At 38.3% G+C, this 23,406-nt stretch overlaps 1 protein-coding gene across 8 annotated transcripts in view; it reads left to right on the plus strand.

Annotated features, from left to right (window-relative positions):
• Positions 1-23,406, plus strand: part of Mtmr3 (myotubularin related protein 3) — a 94,817-nt gene that overhangs the window by 45,197 nt on the left and 26,214 nt on the right. For 7 of the 8 annotated variants that reach the window (XM_034508318.2, XM_034508316.2, XM_034508315.2 and 4 more), the window contains 6 exons: positions 2,598-2,675; positions 5,056-5,145; positions 5,514-5,630; positions 12,199-12,281; positions 13,035-13,201; positions 23,193-23,289. In XM_034508318.2, the coding sequence (XP_034364209.1) occupies positions 2,673-2,675; positions 5,056-5,145; positions 5,514-5,630; positions 12,199-12,281; positions 13,035-13,201; positions 23,193-23,289 (557 nt within the window). In that variant the 5' untranslated portion in view covers positions 2,598-2,672. Of the gene's footprint in view, positions 1-2,597; positions 2,676-5,055; positions 5,146-5,513; positions 5,631-10,702; positions 10,778-12,198; positions 12,282-13,034; positions 13,202-23,192; positions 23,290-23,406 lie in introns of those variants that run through there. The other variant, XM_076938211.1, reaches the window with a different exon arrangement.

Below are 23,406 nucleotides of genomic sequence, written 5' to 3' on the forward strand. Positions count from 1 at the left end.
TACCATTGTGGTGAATTTTTTTGGTAAGGGATGCTCCCACTGAGCACAGCATAATCAAGACTCAGCTCCTACACACTCTGTCATTGCTTTATATCAGTAATTGGTTTTTCTTGAAGCCATTATTTGCACTTTTAGTCTGGTTAAATGAAAACCTTTTATATAATAGTTATTTTCAATTTCCTTTTAATAATGTTTTGTAGCTGCTATGGTCATTTGTTCCTGTACTCTGAGCACTGGGAAAGTTGAGGCAAAAAAGCTCTCTGCCAGTTCTGGGTTATAGTTGTGAGTTCCAGGTCTGGGCTATAATATGAGACTATATTAGAAAACCAAAAAACTAGGGGCTAGAGAGTTGACCCAGTGCTTAAGAGCAGTACTCCTGTATTCACTAGCCATCTTTCTTTCATCTCCCTCCGTAACACCCTTCCCAGCTTCTAGTGACAACTATTCTAGTTCCATCACATTGCTGCAATGTCAGAATTTCCTTCTTTCTGTCACTGACTGGAGTTTCATTGCATATATAGTTACTCATTCTGTGGGTGACGAGGTTGATTCCACATTTTGTTCATTAAGATATGGAACAAGAGAGAGGAAATAAACATAGAAATTCAGTAAGAGCTTCAACATCTTTTTAGTTCCTTTGAAAACTTAAAAGTATTGAGTTTGCTACATGGCATGTTTGAGGCTCTTGCGCTATGATAAGAAAATTTTATTATGCAAAAAAATGAATATACAAAAATAGAAAAAAAAATCAATCTCTACTTACCCATCCCTCTGGTCTAGAAAAGTTATCAGTGCTGGGAACTGACCACTGCCAGAACAGCAAGTGTTCTTAACTGCTTTCTGTTCTGTTGGGTAACATGAGTAAAAACTGATAGGAAATGTGACCATATATCTCTTTTGGGAACAGCCAAACTGTTTTCACAGAGATGTACTCCTGAGGATTTCAGGTTCTTCATATTCCACTGACATTCTACACATAGGCAATACTTTAAAATGCATGTCTGTACATGTATGTGTGCAGTTATACATGTGTGAGAATCTTAGGTAGCATATTCAGGAATGCCATCTATTTCTTTGGAGGCAGGGTCTCTTACTGCTGTCATTAGCCTGAAGCTCACCAGCTAGGCTAGACTAGCACATCAGTGAGCGCCCAGGATACTCCAGTTTGCTTCCAAAGTGCTTTGATTCCAAGTGTGTGCCACAGTGCCCAGCTGTTTATATGGGTGCTGGGCGTCGAACTCAGGTCCTATACTTTTTAAGTTGAGCATTTAATGTCTGAACCATTTCCCTAGCTTCTCTATATTTTCGGCATTAATATCTTGGCACTGGAGTTACATTTTTAGTTATCTAATAATATGAAAATATATCAAATTTATGTCTATGTTGGCTAAGATAGAGCAGTTTGAGTTCTAAGTACATAAGCTCAGTCATAGGAGACTTTGCCTGTCATGTAACCAGGCCACAACAGCATAAAACAACAAAAACAGTACAGTAGTTTAAGTGTGTGGATAGTGCTGTTGTCTTCAGCCGGACAAGTAGTAGTCATCTGAAACAAACTTGGTTTCTTTGTGTTCTTTCTCCCCATGGCTTGTGGGGTAAGGAATCCACTTTTCTTACTGATGTCCATCAGTCAGTGGGAAGTCCTTGCTTGTATTTGCTAAGGCAGAAAGCTTGAGGAACCTTTCTTTCACAGGTAGTGGATTTTTTTATGTTTGGTGCCTAGTTTCTTCAAAGATTATGGAGAATCTGGCAGCACTGTTTGTTTGGCTCGTAAGTCTAGTGTTTGTTGGATTTGTTACTTCCGGTGGATCTCAGCGGCTTCCTTGCCCCTTGTCTTCCAGAGCATTCTGTTAAAGACAGCCTCACCTCCCAGCCCAGCAGAGGGGCATAGCCTTGACCCTGTCCTTTGATATTTTTCTCACTGCCTTAATGCTGCTCTCAGAGTGCTCATGCTTAAGACCTGGACTCCTGTAAATGTTGTCTTGTTGTTGTTGTTTTTATCTTTAAATCAAACTTCAGCAACAAAAATACTGGGTGTGTCTGATGCCAATTTATGCTGAGAAAGGCTCACTGAGGAGAGTTGATAGCACATTAGTGGACTATCATTGCATTTCTAGTTGGGTGTTCTTTTGTTCTTAGAGACACAGGTAAACTATTACATAATTTTTCAGGTAAGCACAAGATATGAAGTAATAAGGTAATTGATTTATATTTTACCCAAATCAGTTTGTTTCCGTAGTTGGGAAGATCTATTTTCTAAGATAAGCTACACAAACATCTTGAAACATTAGTAAAATACTGTGTTTGCTGATTTTAATTATTGTTTGTTTTATCTTTCTGCAAAGTCTGTAACATTTGAAAATTACTGTCAACACAGGAATGTCAGTGTTTTCACATTTCTTACAGAACTATTTAAAGTTAGTAATGTTTTCACAAGGGTACTATTCAGTTTAGAACCAATGGTGAGAATTTAGCTGGCTGATACTCAATTTTCATGTCTGTATATGCATTATGGCCATTTAAGGTATGGCCAGTTAGGGGAAAAAATGATTGCTAATTTTGCTCTTTTTTTTTTTTTCTTCTTCCTAAAATAAAAGGTTTTAAGCAGACAAGGAAGAAGAGCCTTGTCAGAGACTGGAGAAGGACAGGGTCTCTCCTGACCTGGCCTGGTCATGGTAAGTACCAGAAATAAGGAAATTAGAGTCAGATTCTTGATAATAGTGAACACTAAACATGTCTTTTTGTTTTATAAGAAATAATTTTATTTTTTTCTATTCCCTAATTTATCTGTTTCCTTTGTCGATTCCTCAGTGCCAGTCCAATATGAATAGAACAGCTATGTATGCAGCACAGTTTAATGGAGGATGATTGAAATAAGTTCTTCTTGGACTTCAGGATTTTCATTTCTTTCTTTAATAGAAAACTGGTTTGGGGGTATAGCTCAGTGCTAAACCACATGCTGTTGCATATGTGAGGCCCCAGGTTCACGTCTTCCCTTTCCCTAAAATAATTCTAGGAAGCAAGACATAGTGAAAATGATTTTTGTGTGTTTATTTGGTGTGTGTAGAGAATTGTTAGATGACCACTCACATTTTTTTCTTTGACTGACAAAATTGCAAAACATTTATTGTAAAATGTATTATAAAATGAACATATATCATAGAATGGTCACATTGCGCTAATTAACATGACCACACATAACACACGTTCTATATGAACTTATTAGATGGAAGCAGTTCCCTTCCTTTTCTATTGTGTTTTCAAGACTTTTGACCCCATGGCAGATGAGGAAGCTGTGTACACCTTGCCCATACCTTTCACTTAAGAAAACAGTGGGCATTTCAGTGGCATCTGGACAATAGGCAGAAAAGATGGAATGCAGCCAGCTACATCTCATTAGTCATAAGGACATAGAAGCAAAGCTTTGAGGACTAGAGAAGTTATTTTCTATAACATTGTCTGGTGTGTGTGTGTGTTTTGTTTTTAAATGTGGTAGTTCTTAGACCTAAGGTATTTCAGCTGGTACACAGAGAGGTAATTGAAGGTAATTGAAAGTGCCATGTTAATTTCAGGCTTCATTAGGGACATGCATGGAGAATGCTTTTCAAAATTAAAAACAAAGTAAAAAAGCACCCCCCCCCCCAGTTGTGTAGTTATATCATATTAAAAAGAGGAGGAAGGCAATTTATTCCTTCTTAAAGGTGGGCCAGTATTCTCAAAATTTGTGGGCATCACAATTTTCTGACTTAATCTTGTACCCAAAGCATGATGATGTTTTACTAGTTTTTTTTTTTTTTTTTTTGGGGGGGGGGGAGATAGTATACAAGACAGGGTTTTTCTGTATAGCCCTGGCTGTCCTAGAACTTGCCCTGTATACCAGGCTGGCCTTGAACTATCAGAGATCCACCTGTCTTTCTGCCTCCTGACTGCTGAGGTTAAAGGCATGTCTACGACCAACCAGCTACTATTTTTCATCGAAAGTATGTTTTTATTTGCCCGTAGTTTTCAATAAGCTGAAAATGTGCTTGCCTAGTATTGGCATGGTGTGTACACAAGTGCCCATGAATGGCAGTTGGTCACCAAAGCTGCTCTGCTCTGCACTAAGTGCTTACCCTTCATTGTATGCCAAGTAGCCAACAGTATAGTCTTCTTTCTGGTACTGCTGAGGTCTCTGTGGTACCCAGCAGTCCTTTTAGGGTTTCTTTTGTCCCAAAGCTATGTAGCAGAGTGATCACACATTATAAAGGATATGTCTTAGTTACTGTTCTGTTGTTGAGAAGAGGCACCATGACGAAGGCAGCTTATAAAATAAAGCATTTAAGTGGGGATTTGCTAACAGTTCTAAAGGGTTAGTTCTTCATGATCATGGTGGAAGCATAGTGGCACGTGTCAGGCATGGTGCTGGAATGGTAGTTGAGAGCTTTTGAAACCTCAAAGTCCCACCCCTCACCCCAGTGACACACCTGCTTCTTGTATTTTTTTTTTTTTTTAATGTTCCAGATATACCAATAGCCTCTTGGTTCTTAGAGTCTGGTAATGCCAGATATGTTTTGCATCAATGTGTCCTCAGATTAGAGATAACTTTATCAGTCAGACTTGTGTTCTTATTACAAATGGCTCAGAGAAGTTAACTAAAAAGGAGAAAAGATTTATTTTGGTTAACAGTATTGGTCAGCCACCCCTGGCTTTTGGGTATGTGGTAAGATAGTACATTAAGGTGGGAACATGTGATGGAAAAAGACCACTCACCTGGTGGAGCCCAGGAAACAGAGAAGAGGGCCTGCCTCTGAGAGTTTCTAACTCCCTGCTGACAGTCCTGTGTGCTAGCCCCAAAGCTTTAATATGTAGGCCTTTGGAGAATCCTACTACAAACCATTTCAGTACCTAATATATCAGATGAAACACTTGGGGAGATATTTTTCTTGAACGTTTCTGCTTGTTTCAAAATGCTCATTGAGTTATTATTATAATTATGTAAGTACATATGGCAGAAGAATCAAATATGGGTGATTAGTAGGAGTTTTTAAATTATTAAACATTGTGGGATTTTTCCAGGATGAAGAGATGCGGCATAGCCTTGAGTGCATCCAGGCCAATCAGATCTTTCCCAGGAAGCAGCTGATTAGGGAGGATGAGAATCTTCAGGTAAATATAGGCCATTTGAAACTGTGTAATATGTGTTGGCCTTATAGTAGTGATAGAACAAAACTAGTGGATTGCAGTAATGTATAATAGACACAGTCCTTAAACTGGACTTATAAAAATGCAATCTGGAATGCATTGTTCCTTTTTGCAAGTTATGTCTTATTTGTTTGAGATGATTATCTTGTCATTCCTTAGAAGTCTATAACTTGGGGACTTAAGTACAAGCCATCCTTTAGATTTTTGCTTTAACTTGTGTGGCAGAGGGTTTTTGTCTGTTAGCTTACTGATAGTTTATTCACCAGGCTTATATTTCAAGACTTGGCTTTTCTGCTCTGGAACTCTGAAAGGTTTCTTCTTCTGTTTTTCAGGTTCCTTTCCTTGAACTTCATGGAGAGAGCACAGAGTATGTGGGCCGTGCTGAGGATGCCATCATTGCCCTTTCTAATTACAGACTTCACATCAAGTTTAAGGAGTCTCTTGTTAATGTAAGTGATACCAGTCATTTTCCCTGTTAGGTAGACAGGAAAAGGAAGAAGTGAGTGTTATACAGGCCTAAGTGTATGAAAGTGTTATATGCTGTGCTTTCCTTTCAGTTAATTTCATGCTCAAGAATATCAGGTTAAAGCCGGGCGGTGGTGGTGCACGCCTTTAATCCCAGCACTTGGGAGGCAGAGGCAGGTGGATTTCTGAGTTCGAGGCCAGCCTGGTCTACAGAGTGAGTTCCAGGACAGCCAGGACTACACAGAGAAACCCTGTCTTGAAAAAAAAAAAAAAAAAAAAAAAAAATAAAAAAAAAAAAAAGAAAAGAAAAAAAGAATATCAGGTTAATAAGAAACTTTTATGCTTATTTAAAATAAAGCGTCTTGTTTGTATCTTTTCATTCTTAGTTAATAGTAAGTAGTCTATACCAGGCACTGCTGTATTATTAAGCTTTATAAAGGTGTAAAGATTGTACAGACCTTTCCTCAGCTCCCTCACTGTTCAGTAGTAGTTTAGCAGCTGCTTCAGTTGAGATCATTTCTTGGGGCTTAACAATAAATGAAAAGATGTCCTCTTGTTCATTACAGACCATCATATTGAATAAAGTTACTCAGGTGGCTCTTTAATTAGATAAGAATTGATGTTAGTTCATTGTTTATTTGCATATTGGATTCTTACCTAAGGAAAAAGGAAGCTTGAAGTTGCCCGTTTTTGGTTATGAGAGTCCACTCAGTAGAACTGTTTCTTCCAATTCAACCCTATCCTTAGGAGTCATCAAGAAACCAACCCAGAAAGGCCCACAAGTTCACAGATTTCTGCCAGTGGGAGATGTTCTTCTTGTTTTACTTGCCAGTCTTGTAGCTTTCTGTATTTGAGTGTCAGTGTAGAGAAGTGTGTTGTGATGCCTGTCAGAGCTCAGGCCTACATTCAGGCTATGTTTATTTAGGGGAATTCTTTGAAATCTGTTTCTTCATTTTACTCACCTTTCTAGAAGTTACCTAACTATTCAAGTTGCACTTTTTTATGACAAGGTCAATGGCTATCATTTTTGAGTTGGCATTTAGCATTTATTTATTTGTTTATTTATCATAGTTACACATTTATGTTTCTGAGCCATTTTGGCCTGAAGTATTCTACCCACCTACTAGATTTGGGTTATGTCTATATTCTGTCCATTAGTATATACCAAAGTCATCAAGGAAAAAGAAATGTTCTATGTTGACAGTGTTCTAATGATCAAAAGCACCTTGGTGAAGAAAAGGTTTATTTCAGCTGGGTGTGGTTGAGCACTTATTTAGTCCCAGTACTCAGGAGGCAGAGGCAGGGGAATCTCTTTGCTGGAGGACAGCCAAAGCTACACATAGAAACCTTGTCTTGAAAAAGCAACAAACAAAAGGTTTATTTCATCTTACAGTTTACAGTCTATCATTGAGGGAAGCCAAAGCAGGAACTGAAGTAGTACTCAGGGTTGTATTGTCCGCTATAGTCTATGCTTTCCCACATCAAACATTAATCACGAGTATGCCCACTGGCCAATCTGATGGAGATAATTTCTCAGTTCAGGGGGCTCTCTTCCCAGATGGCTCTAGTTTGTGTCAAGTTAACAAGAACTAACCAGCACAAGATTTCATTTTGATTTGAGTACTCATGACCAGTGGGTAAAGGTGGAAGGGATAAAATAAAACAGCAGCTTTGAAATTCCCTACCATATGCTAGGGAAGTAAATAAAATTACTACTCAACTTAACTTTTACTTCTTTAAATGGTTAGACTCAGCGAACTTGTAAATATATTGCCTGTTCATATTATTTTCCCATGTTGTGTTTATCAGCTTACTGGATTTGGCTAAATATGTAAAGGTCTATTCTTAGATTTGTTTGGGAATCAGGTCTTTTGGAGAATAATGTCATCTGCTGTCTTAAAGCCTTCATTGTTTTCTTTATTTGTTCTATGACAGTCAAATTTTGCTGCATAATGTGAGACTGTGGTCCTTGTCCCTGTCAGCTTTTCTGTCTCCTTTTTACTAGTAAAACTAGTTTCCCTGGACCACTCAGGCAGACCTCATAGTTTAGCACATTTTGCCTTTTCTCTCCCCTGGGGAGCTTCTCTTCATCTCTCAGAACTCAGTTCAGGGGTAATGTCCTCTGTGAAGCTTTGCTTAATCCCCGTTCCCTTTCTGGCAGTATTTGTGCTCCGTGGGCTGCTTCTGTATCTTAGCATACTTTGACAACATTTATTAGACTTGTTGTAACTCTTTGTCTTATCTTTGTATCTTCAACATCCAACATGACACCTGATACCATGCAATTCAGTAAATGGGCAGTGAATTGAAGTTAGTATGGATCTGAAATGAGTATTAGATGATTTCTCCTCTTTTGGATTTGAAGTTCATTGTAAAACAGTGTGCTTCTGTGACTAGGCGTATGCCCTTCGTGATTTATCTCTTACAGTAGCTATCTGAGTAGGTTGTAGTCTGACCTTTTCTCCCAGAGTGTAATCGGTGTATATAATGTTTAAGGAAACTGACTACTGCACTTACTTAATCCATTTCCTCACATGAAGCATTTCTCTAGCATTACAACTCTCTAAGTCTTAGAGCTTGTGTGTCACTTACAAAACCCCAGATGCTGTGTTTGTGCAGAAAAATGATTGTGCAAATTTATCTTGACATTGTGGGGGCTATGAACATTTCCTATTAAGAGACCCCAAGTTATTACAAGGGTTCCTGAAGCCAGAGGTCAGGAAGAAAAAGGCTGGCTTTGCAGTAGGTACTAGATGGAGACCAGAGGATTGATAGGGTTGCCTCTCTCTGCATCCCTCTACTCTATCTTCAACAGATAAGTATTGACAGCAAAACACAGGAAATCAAGAGACCCTATTAAAGGTTATTTTATCTAAATCATGCACATTTAAGCCATTAGAGCACAAATGTGCTATCTCTATTGTGGCATGACCCACTTTGTATTATTTAGTACTTCAGAAAATGACTTGTCATTAAGCTTTAAGTAGCTACCCAATATCAAATATTGTCTTAATTTCACAGCACATTGAATGTTTATAGGGTTGGATACTATAAGCACTATTACTTTAATCTACACAATCTCAGTAAGCATCAGGCTTACAGTTCCTAGGGTGAAGTTCCTCTGTGATAGAGTCCATTTGTAGCATTCCTGCTATGTGCAATTTTCTATTATTTATTTTTCCTAAACTATATTTCTTTGAAGCTTACAACTAAGTGTTCAGGTAGGATTTATGAACGTTTAAAACAGGTTTTGTTGTGTAATTCGACAGACTGATTCACAGTCTGCTGCTTCTAAAACCCCAGTGAGTGGCGGAGACTCTGGTGATGGCTGTTTTACTGCTTAGAATAAGTTGGTCATGAGTGTTGAATATTTACCTTGCAATCGTGTCTCCACTGCATGAGTCTTTTCTTTTTTACCAGTGCATTGTGTACTTAAGGGAGTATTTAGTGGGGGTGAAGATAAAGCCCACAGTTTATACATAAGCAATGGAATTATGACCTTCAAAAATGTAGACTGAGGTACTGTAAGGTGGTTTAGCAGGCTGCTCCTAAGTTCAACCCCCTGTACCCACATGGGGGTTCACAACTCTCTGTAATGGGATTCGATTCCTTCTCGTGAGCAGTCTTGCATTTAGACAGAGCACTCATATACATAAAATACAAAATAATTTTTTTTCAATGTGGACAGAGGGTAGAAGAGATGGCTCAGTAGCTGGAAAAGCCTGCTGACCTGAATCCCTGACATCCATGTAAAGGTGGAAGGAGAAGGCTCTTTCTGGCCTTTGAGGGTACTGCATGCATATGGTATGCAGACATACATGCAGGTAGAATACCTGTAAACATGAAATTAAAAAAATGCATTTTTCCACACTGTAACTCCAATTAATTTGGATGCAAGAACTCTCCTTCTCCTCTATCTCTTCCTCTTCTTCCTCCTTCTCTTCCCTTTGTCTTCTCCTCCTTCCTTCTTCCGTCATCTTCTTCTTCCATGGCTTAGTGGTTAAGAACACAAACTTGCAGATGACCTGAATTCAGCCCCAGTACCCAACTTTTAGGTGGCTCACAACCAACTGTTATTTTGGCTCTAGAGGATCCACCACCTCTGGCCTCTGAAGGTGTTGTGTTCAAAGCCACATGCCCACATGTAGACACCTGTGCATACACATAATTGCAAATGGAAGTGAAAGCTTTTGTTTGCCAAGCTGGCAGATGACCCCACCATGTATTGTGGGGCAGAGTGGGGGGGAGGGGGGGAGAATGGTTCAGCCGTTAAGAGCATTGACTGCTCTTCCAGAGGTCCTGAGTTCAATTCCCAGCAACTACGTGGTGGCTCACAACCATCTGTAATACTCTCTTCTGGTATGTCTGAAGACAGGACAATGTACTCATATAAATAAAACAAATGATTGGTGAGAAAGACAGAGAGAGGGAGGGAGAGAGAGAAGAAGGGAGGGAGGGAGACAGACAGACGACGGGGGGGGGGGGGGGGAGGTAGTTAGCTTGCAGGAACACATTTGAAAAAGAAACAACAACAAAGAGTCTATTTATAGGGAACCTGTAGAACTACCTGAGAACTAGTTAGTGTTATATTTTGTATTCTTTTTAAAAATATTGTATTTCTTTATTGTGTGTGAACCTTAAACTCAGGTTGCCAGGCTTGGCAGCAAGCACCTATACCTGCCCTAATTTTTTTCCACTTGATCTCCATATTCTCTCTTGATAATTTTATCTTTACGAATAATTCTCTCTCCTTCTCTCCTGCCCTAGATTTACAGGCTCTTGAAAAAAATTTTACCTGTATCAGCTATAGTTTCTCATGAAGCACCTTGGGATTAAGAGTTTAAACAAGCAGAAAGCCAAAGCTTCTTTTTTCTTGGAATATAAGCAAGAATGCATAGTATTCCTCTTACTCCAGTTCTATTACAATTGTGAGAGAGTTTAATAGATTACATACTTGGAAACAAGACTTCCACCCAGAGACAACAACTGTCAGGCTTATCTGAATATCATTTGGTTTGCTGCTCTTTTCCAATCTGTGCCCCAATTTGTGTTTCAGTCTTCTAGCCCTGGACTTCTGTTTGACCCAGCATTCTTGTTCTAAGGGATCTCTGCTGATTCTGGCAGTGGCATGGTAGGTCAGAGTTGTAGTAAGTCAGCTCTAAAAGTGTCAGGACTGACTTGGGGCCACCCTGTGCAGCCAACATGTTGGTTGTTTCCTGTGCATAGTAGGAGATTGCCTCCACCTGAACAAACCTAAACAAATTGTTGGAATGCTACTTGCAGCTCCTACAGCCACATTTTGACTGGGCTTAATACAGTGTTACGGACAAGGTGTTAAGAATGCACTTAGGGGTGGATATAACTCACTTGGAGAATTGCTTTGCCTAGCATGCATCAAACCCTGAGTTGGATGCCAAGTAACACATAAACAAGCCATGGTGGTACTGGGCTGTAATGTTAACACTTGGGAAGGCAAGTGAGTCAGAAGTTGAGGTTTGTCTTCAGTGACATAGGGAGTTTAAGGCCAGCCTAGGATGCATAAAACCTCCCCTCCCCTCTCTCTTTTAAATGAGTTGGGTGGTAGTGGCAGACACCTTTAATCCCAGGACTCGGTAAGCAGAAACAAGAGGATCTCTGAGTCTGAGACCAGCCTGGTCTACAGAATGAATTTTAGGACAGCCACAGCTACACAAAGAAACCCTGTCTTGAAAAGCAAAAATCAAATAAAAGGAAATTATTCATTTATCACATGTTGCTTGGAAATTGCTTTTGTTTGAGTTGGAGGTTGAGTCAGATATTTTTAGGAGGAATGTCCTTGTGTTAGCCTTAGGGTCATTTACACACTTCAGAAGTGTTTCTTCTGTCTCACTGGCATATATGAACTCTGTCCACTATTGTTAAATAGAGCCTGTTGACCCAGTTGGCAGGGAATGGGACTATATCAGTTCACAAAAACTGAGTCCTGCTTGACAAACAAGGCTCTTCAGCTTTTGGAACATGTTGGACCTAGCCTATTTTAGGTTCTTTGACTGCTGTAAGACTTCTTGATATCTGTGATCTATTCTACTGATCAGAGACCCTGACTCCTGGTATGCCATCTTTGTTTTGTGACCTGTACGCAGTTAGCCTTCCAGAAGACCCCTTCACTAAGAACTGAGGCATAAATATACTCTGCCACCTGGGACAGGGAATACGTTCATTCTTGTTTGCACTTAGCCTTGCATGCTTTTGTTTAGTGCCTTCAACTTTTGTGTTACTACATGTCATAGCATCTTAAATAGTGCCCTGAGAAATGGACTTGTGGGTTTGATACTCAAGGATTTATTTCCTCTTCCCTTCCAGAATCCATGCCTCTTAGTGGTCATCATGCTGTGATTTGAGGTTATTGATTAGGAAAAGGGAAACTTTAATCCTTTCTTTAGTAAATCACTACTGATCCAGCTAAATTTGCAATTCTGTTTGCTTCTTCCTGTTGAATCAGTTGGTCTGAATGTATCTTCAAAGTCATTGCCTTTTTGACTAAGAGGACTTTATCCTTTTTAATTTTTGCAGGTTCCATTACAACTTATAGAGAGCGTTGAATGCCGTGATATATTTCAGCTTCATTTGACATGTAAAGACTGCAAAGTTATCAGGTAGGTGGTGTGTTTGTGAGGCTGTAAAGTATTAGGGAAAATATTCTTGCTGGGCACCTTGGATCCCAGCACTTGGGAGGCAGAGGCAGGTGGATTTCTGAGTTCGAGGCCAGCCTGGTCTACAGAGTGAGTTTCAGGACAGCCAGAGCTACACAGAGAAACCCTGTCTCGAAAAATCAAACAGAAAAAAAAAAAAATATATATATATATATATATATATATACACACACACACACATATAAATATATACATATATATACATATATATTATATATATGTATATATGTGTGTGTGTATATATATGTATACATATATATGTATACGTGTATATATATGGATAGTATTGTGTCTGTTTTAGGATGGCTTATTATATTACAGTAAAAGAAAAAGGACTTTTCTGAACATATTTCTTAAGAGAGGTAACTGTAAAGCAAGCTAAAGAAGGAGGGCGAGACCTGATCATCAGAGACGAACTAGTACTTTACTTTGATAATCACTATTAATTACTTTTAGAAGAAATTCATTAGATCAAAATAATAGATTTTCCATATGTCCAACTTTTTTTTTTTTTTTTTGCACCACTGGCTAAAATGTGTTGCATCTGTTTTTATTGTAAGTAGTAGTAAATGACTGTCTCTGACACTTTCTTCAGTTGTCTTCATTATGAATAGACACTCTTGAAATGGTAACTTTTCTTAGACTTCATTATCAACTGTCACCTGATGACATTTATACCTGTTTTGCTTTGCAAAGGTGTCAGTTCCCAACCTTTGAGCAATGTCAAGATTGGCTTAAGAGATTGAACAATGCAATCCGACCACCTGGTAAAATAGAAGATCTCTTCTCATTTGCATACCATGCTTGGTGCATGGAGGTCTACGCCAGTGAAAAAGAGCAGCATGGAGACTTGTGCAGACCAGGTAGGCCAGACTTCTGATGCTTGCTTGGAGGTCTTTATCATGAAATGGGAACCTACAGGAGTCACACCTTCTAGCTTTTCCCCATTACTCTTAAGTATAGTATGACATTTTTCCTGCTTTTCAGGGGAAGGGGGAAAGAAACTGTGTTTGATATATTAGCTTCCTAGGCCTAAAATGACTATAAGAAGGTTTGTGGGGATTTTGGAACCTTAATGGAAGCTGTGCATTTTCGGTAACATTTCATGTTAAATAGCATTTAGTAGGCTTTGAACCAGATTAGCCTTGGACATTTATGTAAAAATACATAGTTTCTTACTTTATTCTCTTACTTTTTCCCTGATCTTTATTAAAATGGCATCTGTGTATATGTGTGTGAGTTACTGAGTGAGCAGCGAGTGAGACAGAGATATGTGTGTGTGTGATATGCTAGGATTGAACCCTAGATTTTGTGTATGCTAAAGCAGTTATTTGTAGTGTCAACTAGTGTGTGTGTGTGTGTGTGTGTGTGTGTGTGTGTGTGTGTGTGTGTTAGCTACACACATTTATGGAGTCTGGAGGCAAGAGTAATTTGGTTATTTTCCTTTATGGCTGGCTACCTTATTCTTTAAGACAGGTTAAAGCTCACCAAGTTAACCAGTTTTAACTGGCCACTAAGCTCCAGCAATCTTTCTATCTTTGTCTTCCCAGGACTAGGATTGTAGGCTTGTGCCCATGGTGCTCTCTGCTTTTTACATGGATATTGGGATCCACATTTAGGTTCTTGTGCTTGCTCAGCAAGCACTCTACTGAATCATCTTCTTAGTCCCTGTTGTTACGTTTTAAACTAATTTCAACTAATATATATGGCTTTTGCTGGGTGTGATGATGCATACCTTTAATCCCAGCACTCAGAAGACAGAGAGGCAACAGATCAATGTGAGTTCAAAGCTAGCCTGGTCTGTATTGCAAGTTCTGGGCTAGCTAGCCTTATATTGTGAGATCCTGTATCAAATCAAAACAAACAAAAAATGTGGCTCTTTTCAATTTTTCTTTATTGTAACGTTACAGACAGTGAAAAGCACAAATCGTATCTACATTTACTAAGTTTTAAACCATTATATATTATTTCAATTTTTATTTTTTATCATCTTATGGAGTAATAAACATAGAGAAGTGAATCCTGTTGCATCTTCTTGTTTTTGACACTAATTTTAAGAGGCATTCATTCTCTGGCATGGAGTTGCCTGTTTTTTGTCAGTAAGGCCTGCTTGCCTCTATTTTCTTCTTTCACCGCAAACTTTTTGTTTGTTTTTCAAGGTAGGGTTTCTCTGTGTATTCTTGACTTTCCTAGAACTCACTGTAGACCAGGCTGGCCCTGAACTCAGGGATCCACCTGCCTTTGCCTCCCAAGTTTTGGGATTAAAGGTGTTTGCCACTAACACCCAGCTTTCACAACAAACTTTTAAAGAGAACTCTGTTGACTTGGTAGGCTCGTTCCTTCCTGATGATATATACCAACTAGTACAGCTATCCAGTGTTGTCTGTCTGTCTGTGGCCCTGTGAAACATGGCGGGGAGAGGGATGCAGTGGGTAAAGGCTTGATTTTAGAGTTCAAAAGGCCAAATTCAAACCCATACCTGTGTTTAATTGTAAATAATACTAGGCAAGCCACTTAAACTTTCTGACCTTCAGTTTCCTTTATTTGTCAAACTGGAACATTTCATATTCTTCCTCTCCAAACTAATATGGGTATCTTGAAGATCAAATGTATTAATGCCACAGAGTTTAGTCAGTAAATACTCTTCTACCTCTAATACATGAGGCTTATGAAAGCCCTCTGGAAATCATGCAGCTGCAAGATAATGTTATCCTAACTGATCAGTTGGAAATTCTCTATGATTGAAGGTTGCATTCTTTTTCTTCTCAAGATGCACATGTGGTTCACACTGATGCTAACTGCTGTCACTTTTATGGGCTTTTACTAATGTTACTTGGAGAAAGAGAGAAGGGGAGAGAGAATATGTTTAGATTTTTTTTCCTTTTACGTAGGTATACTATGTATACAAAGATAAAAAAATGTCTGCCATTTTTTATTCCAGCTCTCATAGTTCTGGTGCCTTCTCAACATGTTGAATGTTAGTAGCCACAGCTTACTCACTACAGTAGCACACCAGACAGCTACATTGTTATGTTTTCTCAAGGATGAAACAACATGTGAAATATTTCAGAGTATAGTGTAGCCCAGAACATGATAGCACAGCTTATAAGCTGAGTAGACTTTGGTTTAGTCTTTCAACCACACATAGAGCCTTTGATGGTTACTCTCCTGGTCAGCACTGAGTGTATCAGCAGGCAGGAACATGGGATGACTCTCACTCATTGTCTTGGTGTTCATGTAAATTTTAGTGTTCAGCTGTTGAGCCTGTCATAGTGGAACCAGTCATATTGCATCCACAACTCTAGGACTTCCTTGGCCTAGGAAGAGGTCTCAGCATTGTTGTGGATTCATTTGTGAAACTTGAAAGTCTTTGTTAAGTATTGTTAAGTATCTACCTCATCTCAAATTCAAGCAAGCAATAGACTCAGAACTTCAGCCTTTGCCCAGATGTCCTCAGCTTTCGAGAGTAGTTACATTCTCATTCCTGTGATAGAATACGTGACAAAGCAGCTTAACAATGGAGAGGTTCATTCTGGCTCATAGTTCATGACAGTCCATCATCGTGAGGAAGTTGTAGTGTCTTAGTCACTATTTTGTTGCTGTGAAGAAACAGTGCGCGCGCGTGCACGCACGCACATACACAGAGTTTCTAAGATTAAAAGAATTACTTTATATGTATGGATGATTTTCCTGCATTTATGTATATGGACCGTGTCTGTGCAGTGCCATGAAGGCCAAACTGTTTTCCCACATAAGCTTTTTTCCCTCTAAGTCTGACTTGTTTTGCTTAACAATAATGATGCCTACTTCTGTTTTTCTATATGTTGTCACAATAATAGTTTTTCTAAAATTTCATTGTAGTGGATGAGGTAGCTTAATTGGTAAAAACATTTGCTGCGCCAGCTTGATAACCTGAGTTTAACCAATAGGACCCATGTGGTAGAGGGAGAGAGCTGACCTCCACACAAGCATTGAGGCAAGCATCATACCTCTCAAACACAAACAAATATGTATAAATATTCTAATAAAACCCCAAAATTTCATTGTGTATGTACATTTTCTTTTATTGATTCATCTGTTATTAGACATTTAGGCTTGTTGCATTTCTTAGCTATAAGGGTCCTTTGGGTAAATATGGTAGTTAGTTATTTGAAAGTGAATGTGCATGTGGAGGACAACTGAGTATTAATCCGCACATTTTACTTACTGTTTGCTGCTGTGCTGTGTATTCTAAGCTAGCTGGCTCATAAGCTTCTGGGTGTTTGCTCCTATCTCCATCTCTCCTGTGCATTCTAGGATTCTTGATATGTGCAGCTATGTTTGGTTTTTTACATACGTTCCTGGAATCTGAACTCAGGTTATCAGGTTTGCTTGGCAAACACTTTTACAGGCATTGAACCATCTCTCCAGCCTTTAAAAATGTTCTAGTTATATTTCAGAAATATGTATTGGACCAGTGAGATGGCTCAATAGGTGAAGGTGCATGTTGCCAAGCCTGGTGTCTTGGGTTCAGTCTCTGGGACCAGAGAACAAACTCTTGAAAGTCGTCCTTTGACTTCTACACATGCACTATGTACCCCAAGTAGTATCAATAAATGTAATGTTTAAAATATTAAAACCATTTGTTTTTCTGTATGTTTGTATTGCTTACAGTATGTATGGCAATATGTGTGTGTGAGAGTGTGTATGTGTGTGTATGTGTGTGTATGACTATTTTTTTTTTTATATTTTATTTGTTTGAGACAGGGTTTCTCTGTAGGTGTGGCTGTCCTTGAACTGACTCTGTGGACCAGGCTGGCCTTGAATTCACAGAGATCCACCTGCCTTTGCTTTCAGAATGTTGGGATTAAAGGTGTGTACTGCCGTTCCTCAGAGAGTATTTTGTTTTTATGTAAAAACATCTATAAATGTTACTCTTAGACATGCTGTAGATGTATCCCAAATGTTCTGATAAATTGCACTTTTATTTTCATTTGATTCTAGAAATCTTACAGTTTCTTCCCTGGTTTCTTTAGTGACTTACTAAGAGTCACTCAGTTCTCAAATATTTATACAGTTTCTGTAGCTTCTCTTGTTATTAACTTCTAGTTTTATTTTATGTGACCTGAGAAGATACTAGAATTTATTTCAGTTGTTATTAAGACGTGCTTTATGTCATAGTATGTGGTGTTTCAGAGGTGGTTCCAGGGATTACTGGAAGAATGTATATTTTGTAGAAGTCTGTTACATTCGTTTGGTCTATGATGTAATTTAACTCTGAAGTTTCTTTGTGGATTTTTATTTGGATGGTATGTCTAAAGGTGAGAGTTGGGTATTGAAGTCACTCACAGTTACTATATTAGGAACTATGTGACCTTTTGTGTTCATTAATGTTTGCTTTATAAAATTGAAAGCCCCAACATTTGGTGCATATGTACTTAAACAATTGTTATAACTTTTTGGTAAATTGTTCTTTTTTATTAATAAATTGACTTTCTTTATCTCTTTTGGCTATTTTGATTTGAAGTCTGCTTTATCAGAATGAGAATAGCAGTTACTATTCTCCCCTGTTTGGGGCTTCTGCTTTTTGTTTTGTTTTGTTTTGTTTTGTTTTTATATATAGGTTTATATCCTCTGACTCTTTTTTTTTTTTTTTTCCTTTTTCTTTTCTTTGATCCTTTGACTCTTAATCTGTGGACTTGACAATGAAATCTGTTTCTTGCTGACCACAGATAGTTGAATCTTGTTAACTAGACCAGTAAGCTGGTCTTGCATCTTTTTATCAGTAAATTGAAGCCATTTGCACTTAAAGTTACTATCAAGAGGTGTTTACTAATTACTGTAGTTTTCCTGGTTGTGTGGTTATTATGCTCTTTCCCTTCTGTTAATTTTAGGTGTTTGCTGTTTTACTGTGTTGGACATGATAAATTTCTCTCTAGTTCTCCAGTGTTCATCTAGTCTCATGAACTTTATTCTTTCCTGTGCACTTGGGATTGAAACTGTCCTTTTTTTTTTTTTTTTTTTTTTTCCTCCTCTGTGGATAGTGTTCTTTTAATTATCTTGCAGTATTGGCTGGGTAGTCATCAACTGCTTTAGTTCATGCTTATTTGGAAATGACTTCTATGTCATTTTAAATGATAGCTTTGCTGGCTATAGCAATCTTAGTTGGCAGTTATTTATTTTAAGAGTTTGAAATAAGTCATAGAGTGCTTACCTGCTTTTAGGGTTACTAATGAGTCTAAAGGTATTCTAATGTGTTTGCCATTGTTTTTCTCTTAATAGTTTATAATATTTCTTGCTTTATATTTTTGACACTTGACTCTTAATATGTATTAGAGGAGTTCTCTGGTGATGTCTGAGATTTTGAATATCTCTCATATTTGAATGTTTTTTCTCTAGATTTTGGAATTTTTGTTACTATTTCATTGAACATATGCTATACCTTTAGTATTGATTGATCAACTGTGTATGTTTATCAGTGAGTCTAGTGTGTTCTGGTGCCTTTTTGAGGCAGGGTCTTCGTGTGAGCATGGAGCTCATGATTTTCAGTTAGGTTGACAGCCAATGAGCGATAGCAATCCTGTCTCTGGGCCTCTTGGTGGTCAGGTCAGAGGTGCATCATGTATGCTGGGGTCTGAACTCTAGTCTTCATGCTTGGACAGCAAGCACCTTTACCTGCTGGGTCGTCTCCACAGCCAGCTCTTAGCTTTTAGTCACTGCTTCTTCTGTCTTATAGATCGTAGGTTTGATTGTGTCTCAGTGTTTATCAGTGGTATATTTACATTTGTTTCTGAGATAGGGTGTCACTATATAGTCCTGGTTGTCTTGAAACTCCCTATGTAGACTAGGCTGACTTTGAACTTAGAAATCCATCTGTTTCTTCATTTCCAACATTTTTTTCTAAAATAACAATTTGTTGCTGAATTTTTCTTTCATGTTGTTTTATCATCCGTGTTGCTAATTTTTTTTATCCACTTTGCTGACTGTGTGCTCCTTGTTGATTTCTCTTTAGCTCTTAGATTTAGTTCATCTGCTGGTTGCATGTTCTTTGAGGCCACCAGATCATTTTTACCAGTAAACTTTGATTTTTCATCTTTGAATTCAGTAGTTGAGGAGTTAAATATTCTGTCTTTTCATGTTTCTTCTGTTCCTAGTTTGTGATTTGTGAATCAGGTGGTTTGGGTCCCTTCTGGTTATATTTTTAGGTATTCTTAATCTTGGAGCCTTACTCCCACTAAGAGAGGAGAAAATGTCAGTGTCAGACCACACAAGATAAAGAAATTCTCTTGAACCTGATAAAGCTCATTCCTACATTAGTAGTGACTGTTGGACAGAATATGGCAAAACTAATGTAAACTGTGCTGTGAGGTTGTAACTACTCAGGGCCGTCAGCAACTCTTAAATGGATGAGACGACAGAGACAGGGGAAGGTTGAATATAGAGAAAAAGACAAGTGAGTAAGCTTTAGAGGGGAAAAGAAAATAGGAGATTTAGAAAAAAAAAAAAGTAAAAGTAACAGTAAAACAAAAAAGATATGTTTTAGAAAAAAGAATGTTTTTTAGAAATTAGATGAATGATAGGAATGGAGAGATAGATCAGGGGTTTAAAGCACTTATTGCTCTTGCAGAAGACTCAGGTTCAGTTCCCAGCATTTACATGGTGGCTCACAATCCTCTGTAACTCTAATCCCAGGGAATCTGACTCTATTGTCTTCTGAGGGCACCAGGCAAAATAGTGGTATGTAGGCTTAGATTTTTCAAAACCTACTTTAGTAAGTATAGTTAAATGGTTTAACTGCCCTTCTAGCCCGCCTTCTACCAGAGGTAATGGAAAAGAAAGGTTAATAGGGCAAAGGAGGATATGGACCTGTTTAGAAATAATTTTTTTTTTTTGGAGTGAATCCAATTTGTGATGTCAAGATATCAGCAGTTCAGTTCACAACAGTCAGCATTGGTAGCTCAGTCCACTTGCAAACAATATTCATGAATCAGCAATAGCAGTTTGATCCAGAAGAAACTGCAAAACTCTGCCAATTGGCCGAAGTCACCAAGAACACCACCAGAAGTTCTTTGGTTGTTTCTCTCTATGAAGTCACAGCAAACAATGACCAGCAAAGAGTTGCAAGGTGAACTAATGCCACACAGCATAGTCAGAGAAGACCAGCATCAGCAAAGCCCAATGAAGATCAGCAAAGAATGGCAAGGAGACCCAGTACCACAAAGCACCGTCCACTGTCTGTTGGCTTATATTTATACCCTTTCCAAACATCATACATTCTCTCAACTGTCCTCTCTAGCAAAACATCTCATGCTTTTTTTCAGGTAGCTTCCAGACAACACCATTTGTCTGTTCTCAACAGAGCATCCTCTTATAAGACAGTTTCTAGAAAAATATCACATGACACACAACTGAGTCTCCAAAGAAGTCAGAAATTTCCACCTTATTGGTGTACATGCATACTTGCAGGCTAAACACTATACATAAAAAATAAAGCATATAAATCTAAACATATATAAATGAATAAAACATATAAATCTAAAACATTTTTAATTAACTGTAAAAACAGAAATAAAATTTAAAACACAGGCTAGTGAGATATTTCAGCAAGTAAAACTGCTTGCTGCTCATAATCTGAGTTTGATCTCTAGAACTCAAGACAAGAGAAGAGAACTGATCCCTACAAGTTGTCTCTGACTTTCACATGTATACCACGAACCTGCATTTATACATAATAATAATGAGAATAAATACATAAATAAAAGCATGAGGTTGTTTTTAAATTAAAAGCTAATAGAACATGGGGGAGTGTGCTTGTAATTCTAGCAATGGGGAGGCAGAGGCAAACCAACCTAGGCTGTGTTTGACACCCTGTCTCCAAAAATCATTAAAACAAAGTCAAAATACTATTTAAAAATATTATAGGGAGAAAAATAATGAGAAATATAAGAGAAAAATAGAGGAAAGGAAACACTATGTTAGATTAACTTAAGAATTAAAGACATAGAAGTTGGAGCTTCAGTGATGGTTAAGCAGTTAATAGCACTGGCTACTCTTCTGAAGACCAGGGTTCAATTCCCAGCACCTACCTGGCAGCTCACAACTATCTTTGACTCCTGTTTTAGGGGATTCTATGCCTTCTTCTGGACTATGGGTGCCAAAAAACAAATTTACATATTTTATGTATATGGGTATTTTGTTTCCATATATGTCTGAACACCAGAAGAGGGCATTGGATACCATTATAGTCAGCTGTGAGCCATCATTTGGGTGCTGAGAATTGAACTCATGACCTCTGGAAAAACAACCAGTGCTCTTAGCTGCTGAGCCATCTCTCCCTCTCCTTGGGATATCTTGTTTTAACCAATTTGAAAGTTGCCACAATTTTACAGCTTTATCTTTTAAGTTAAAGGCTCCCTGTTTATTTTTCATAAGGGCCAATGCTACTTACAGTTTGTAGACAGATGGCACCTCTGTTCAGAAAGCTTTTTATCTTGTTTGGAAGGCTGCTATGCTGCTTCTAAAACTTTTCAAATGGACCAGATTTAACTGTTATTTCTTCTTGCCTCTCTGAACATCATCTTTTCTGAGCACTTCCTCCGGAAACATGATACTTAGCTTAAATTCAAGAGAAGCTGTTTAAATGGGACATAGTTTTATAGGATTGGCCTTCATCCAAGCAGTCACCGTTTTTTTGTTCTGAAGCTCATCTCCCAGGGAGAACAAAAGTTTATCTTTCTGCTGTGTGCTGTTGTTTGTTGTGCTTTCTTGTAGCCTTGCCCCATTTGTTTTATAGCTTCCAACACCGGTTGCACACATCCAGAACCTGCTCAGTGGTTTTGTTTAGTAAGCTACTGCTCTAGAACCATGCACTTCCTAAGGAGAGAAACACTTTAGATTTTGGTCTGGCTCTACCTTTGTTACAGTCTTACAGGATAAAGGGCCACATTTAAGAGAGATGTGACCAGGTTCTAGCTAGGTGAGAGAGTATGTTATTATAGATCCCTAGGGTGTCTTAATAATGGGTGTCTCCTGAGATTTCTGATCACTGGCAGTGGCCACTTGCCTGATTGCTTGCTGTCTCTGAAAACTTGAAGGCATTTCTTAATCTGTTTGCAGTTTGACCTGAGCTGAGCTGACATACTTATCTCACTTGGTATGAAATACTCCTATGTTCCACTGGGGAACTAGGGACGCCTAAGTAGCCCCTGTTGAATTGGAACTACAGTGTTATGATACATGCATTGTCTTAGCTTTCTAAAAGTTAGAAGCCTCCCAGGTTCTGAAATGTGACCAGAGGGCTTCAAATCTATGTTACCAATCTTGTTGATTTAAGATGGATTTTATTTCTTTTTATGTATACTGTCATTCTGAGTGTGGAAGTAAACTAGTAGTTTGTATATTTTCAAGAAAGAACATGGGTTTCCAGGCCAGAGACATGTGCCATACTAATCTCCCAGACTGTTTGCCCTCTAAAGAAATGAGTACAGCAAATGAGCACAGTCCTCATAGAGAGTTTAAGTAATATACCCCACCCCTCAAGATGGGTGTCTAACTATAGTCCTGGATGGCCTAGAATTCATTTTGTAGACCAGGCTGGTCTCAAACTCAGAGATATACCTGCCTCTGTCTCCTGAGTGCTGGGATTACAGGTATCCAGTGGCTAAGATGACATAATTCTTGATCTATTATTTTTCTTTTCTTTCTGTAGTCTTAACCTGCCCATTTTTTGACTAAAGCTAAATATATGTTATCTATTTATATATTCCTGTCTTTAAAACAAATGAAATAGAATAGAGCAAAGGTATTGGTGGTTTTGTTTTCATTTTGCAAAGTGGTGTTTATTTCTTCGTTTCTACCGTGTGTCTCTGTCTCTAGGGGAACATGTAACGTCAAGGTTTAAGAATGAAGTGGAACGGATGGGTTTTGACATGAACAATGCCTGGAGGATTTCCAACATCAATGAGAAATACAAGTGAGTTACATGATACTTGTAGACTGTGTTTTACAGCCAGTACTTTTAACAGAAGCCCTAATTCTCAGTTGGCAGGACATTAAATTCAGGTACTTTGAAATAGAATTTTGTTTATTA

This window comes from Arvicanthis niloticus, chromosome 7 (assembly GCF_011762505.2).
Source record: "Arvicanthis niloticus isolate mArvNil1 chromosome 7, mArvNil1.pat.X, whole genome shotgun sequence".
Classification (NCBI taxonomy): Eukaryota; Metazoa; Chordata; class Mammalia; order Rodentia; family Muridae; genus Arvicanthis; species Arvicanthis niloticus.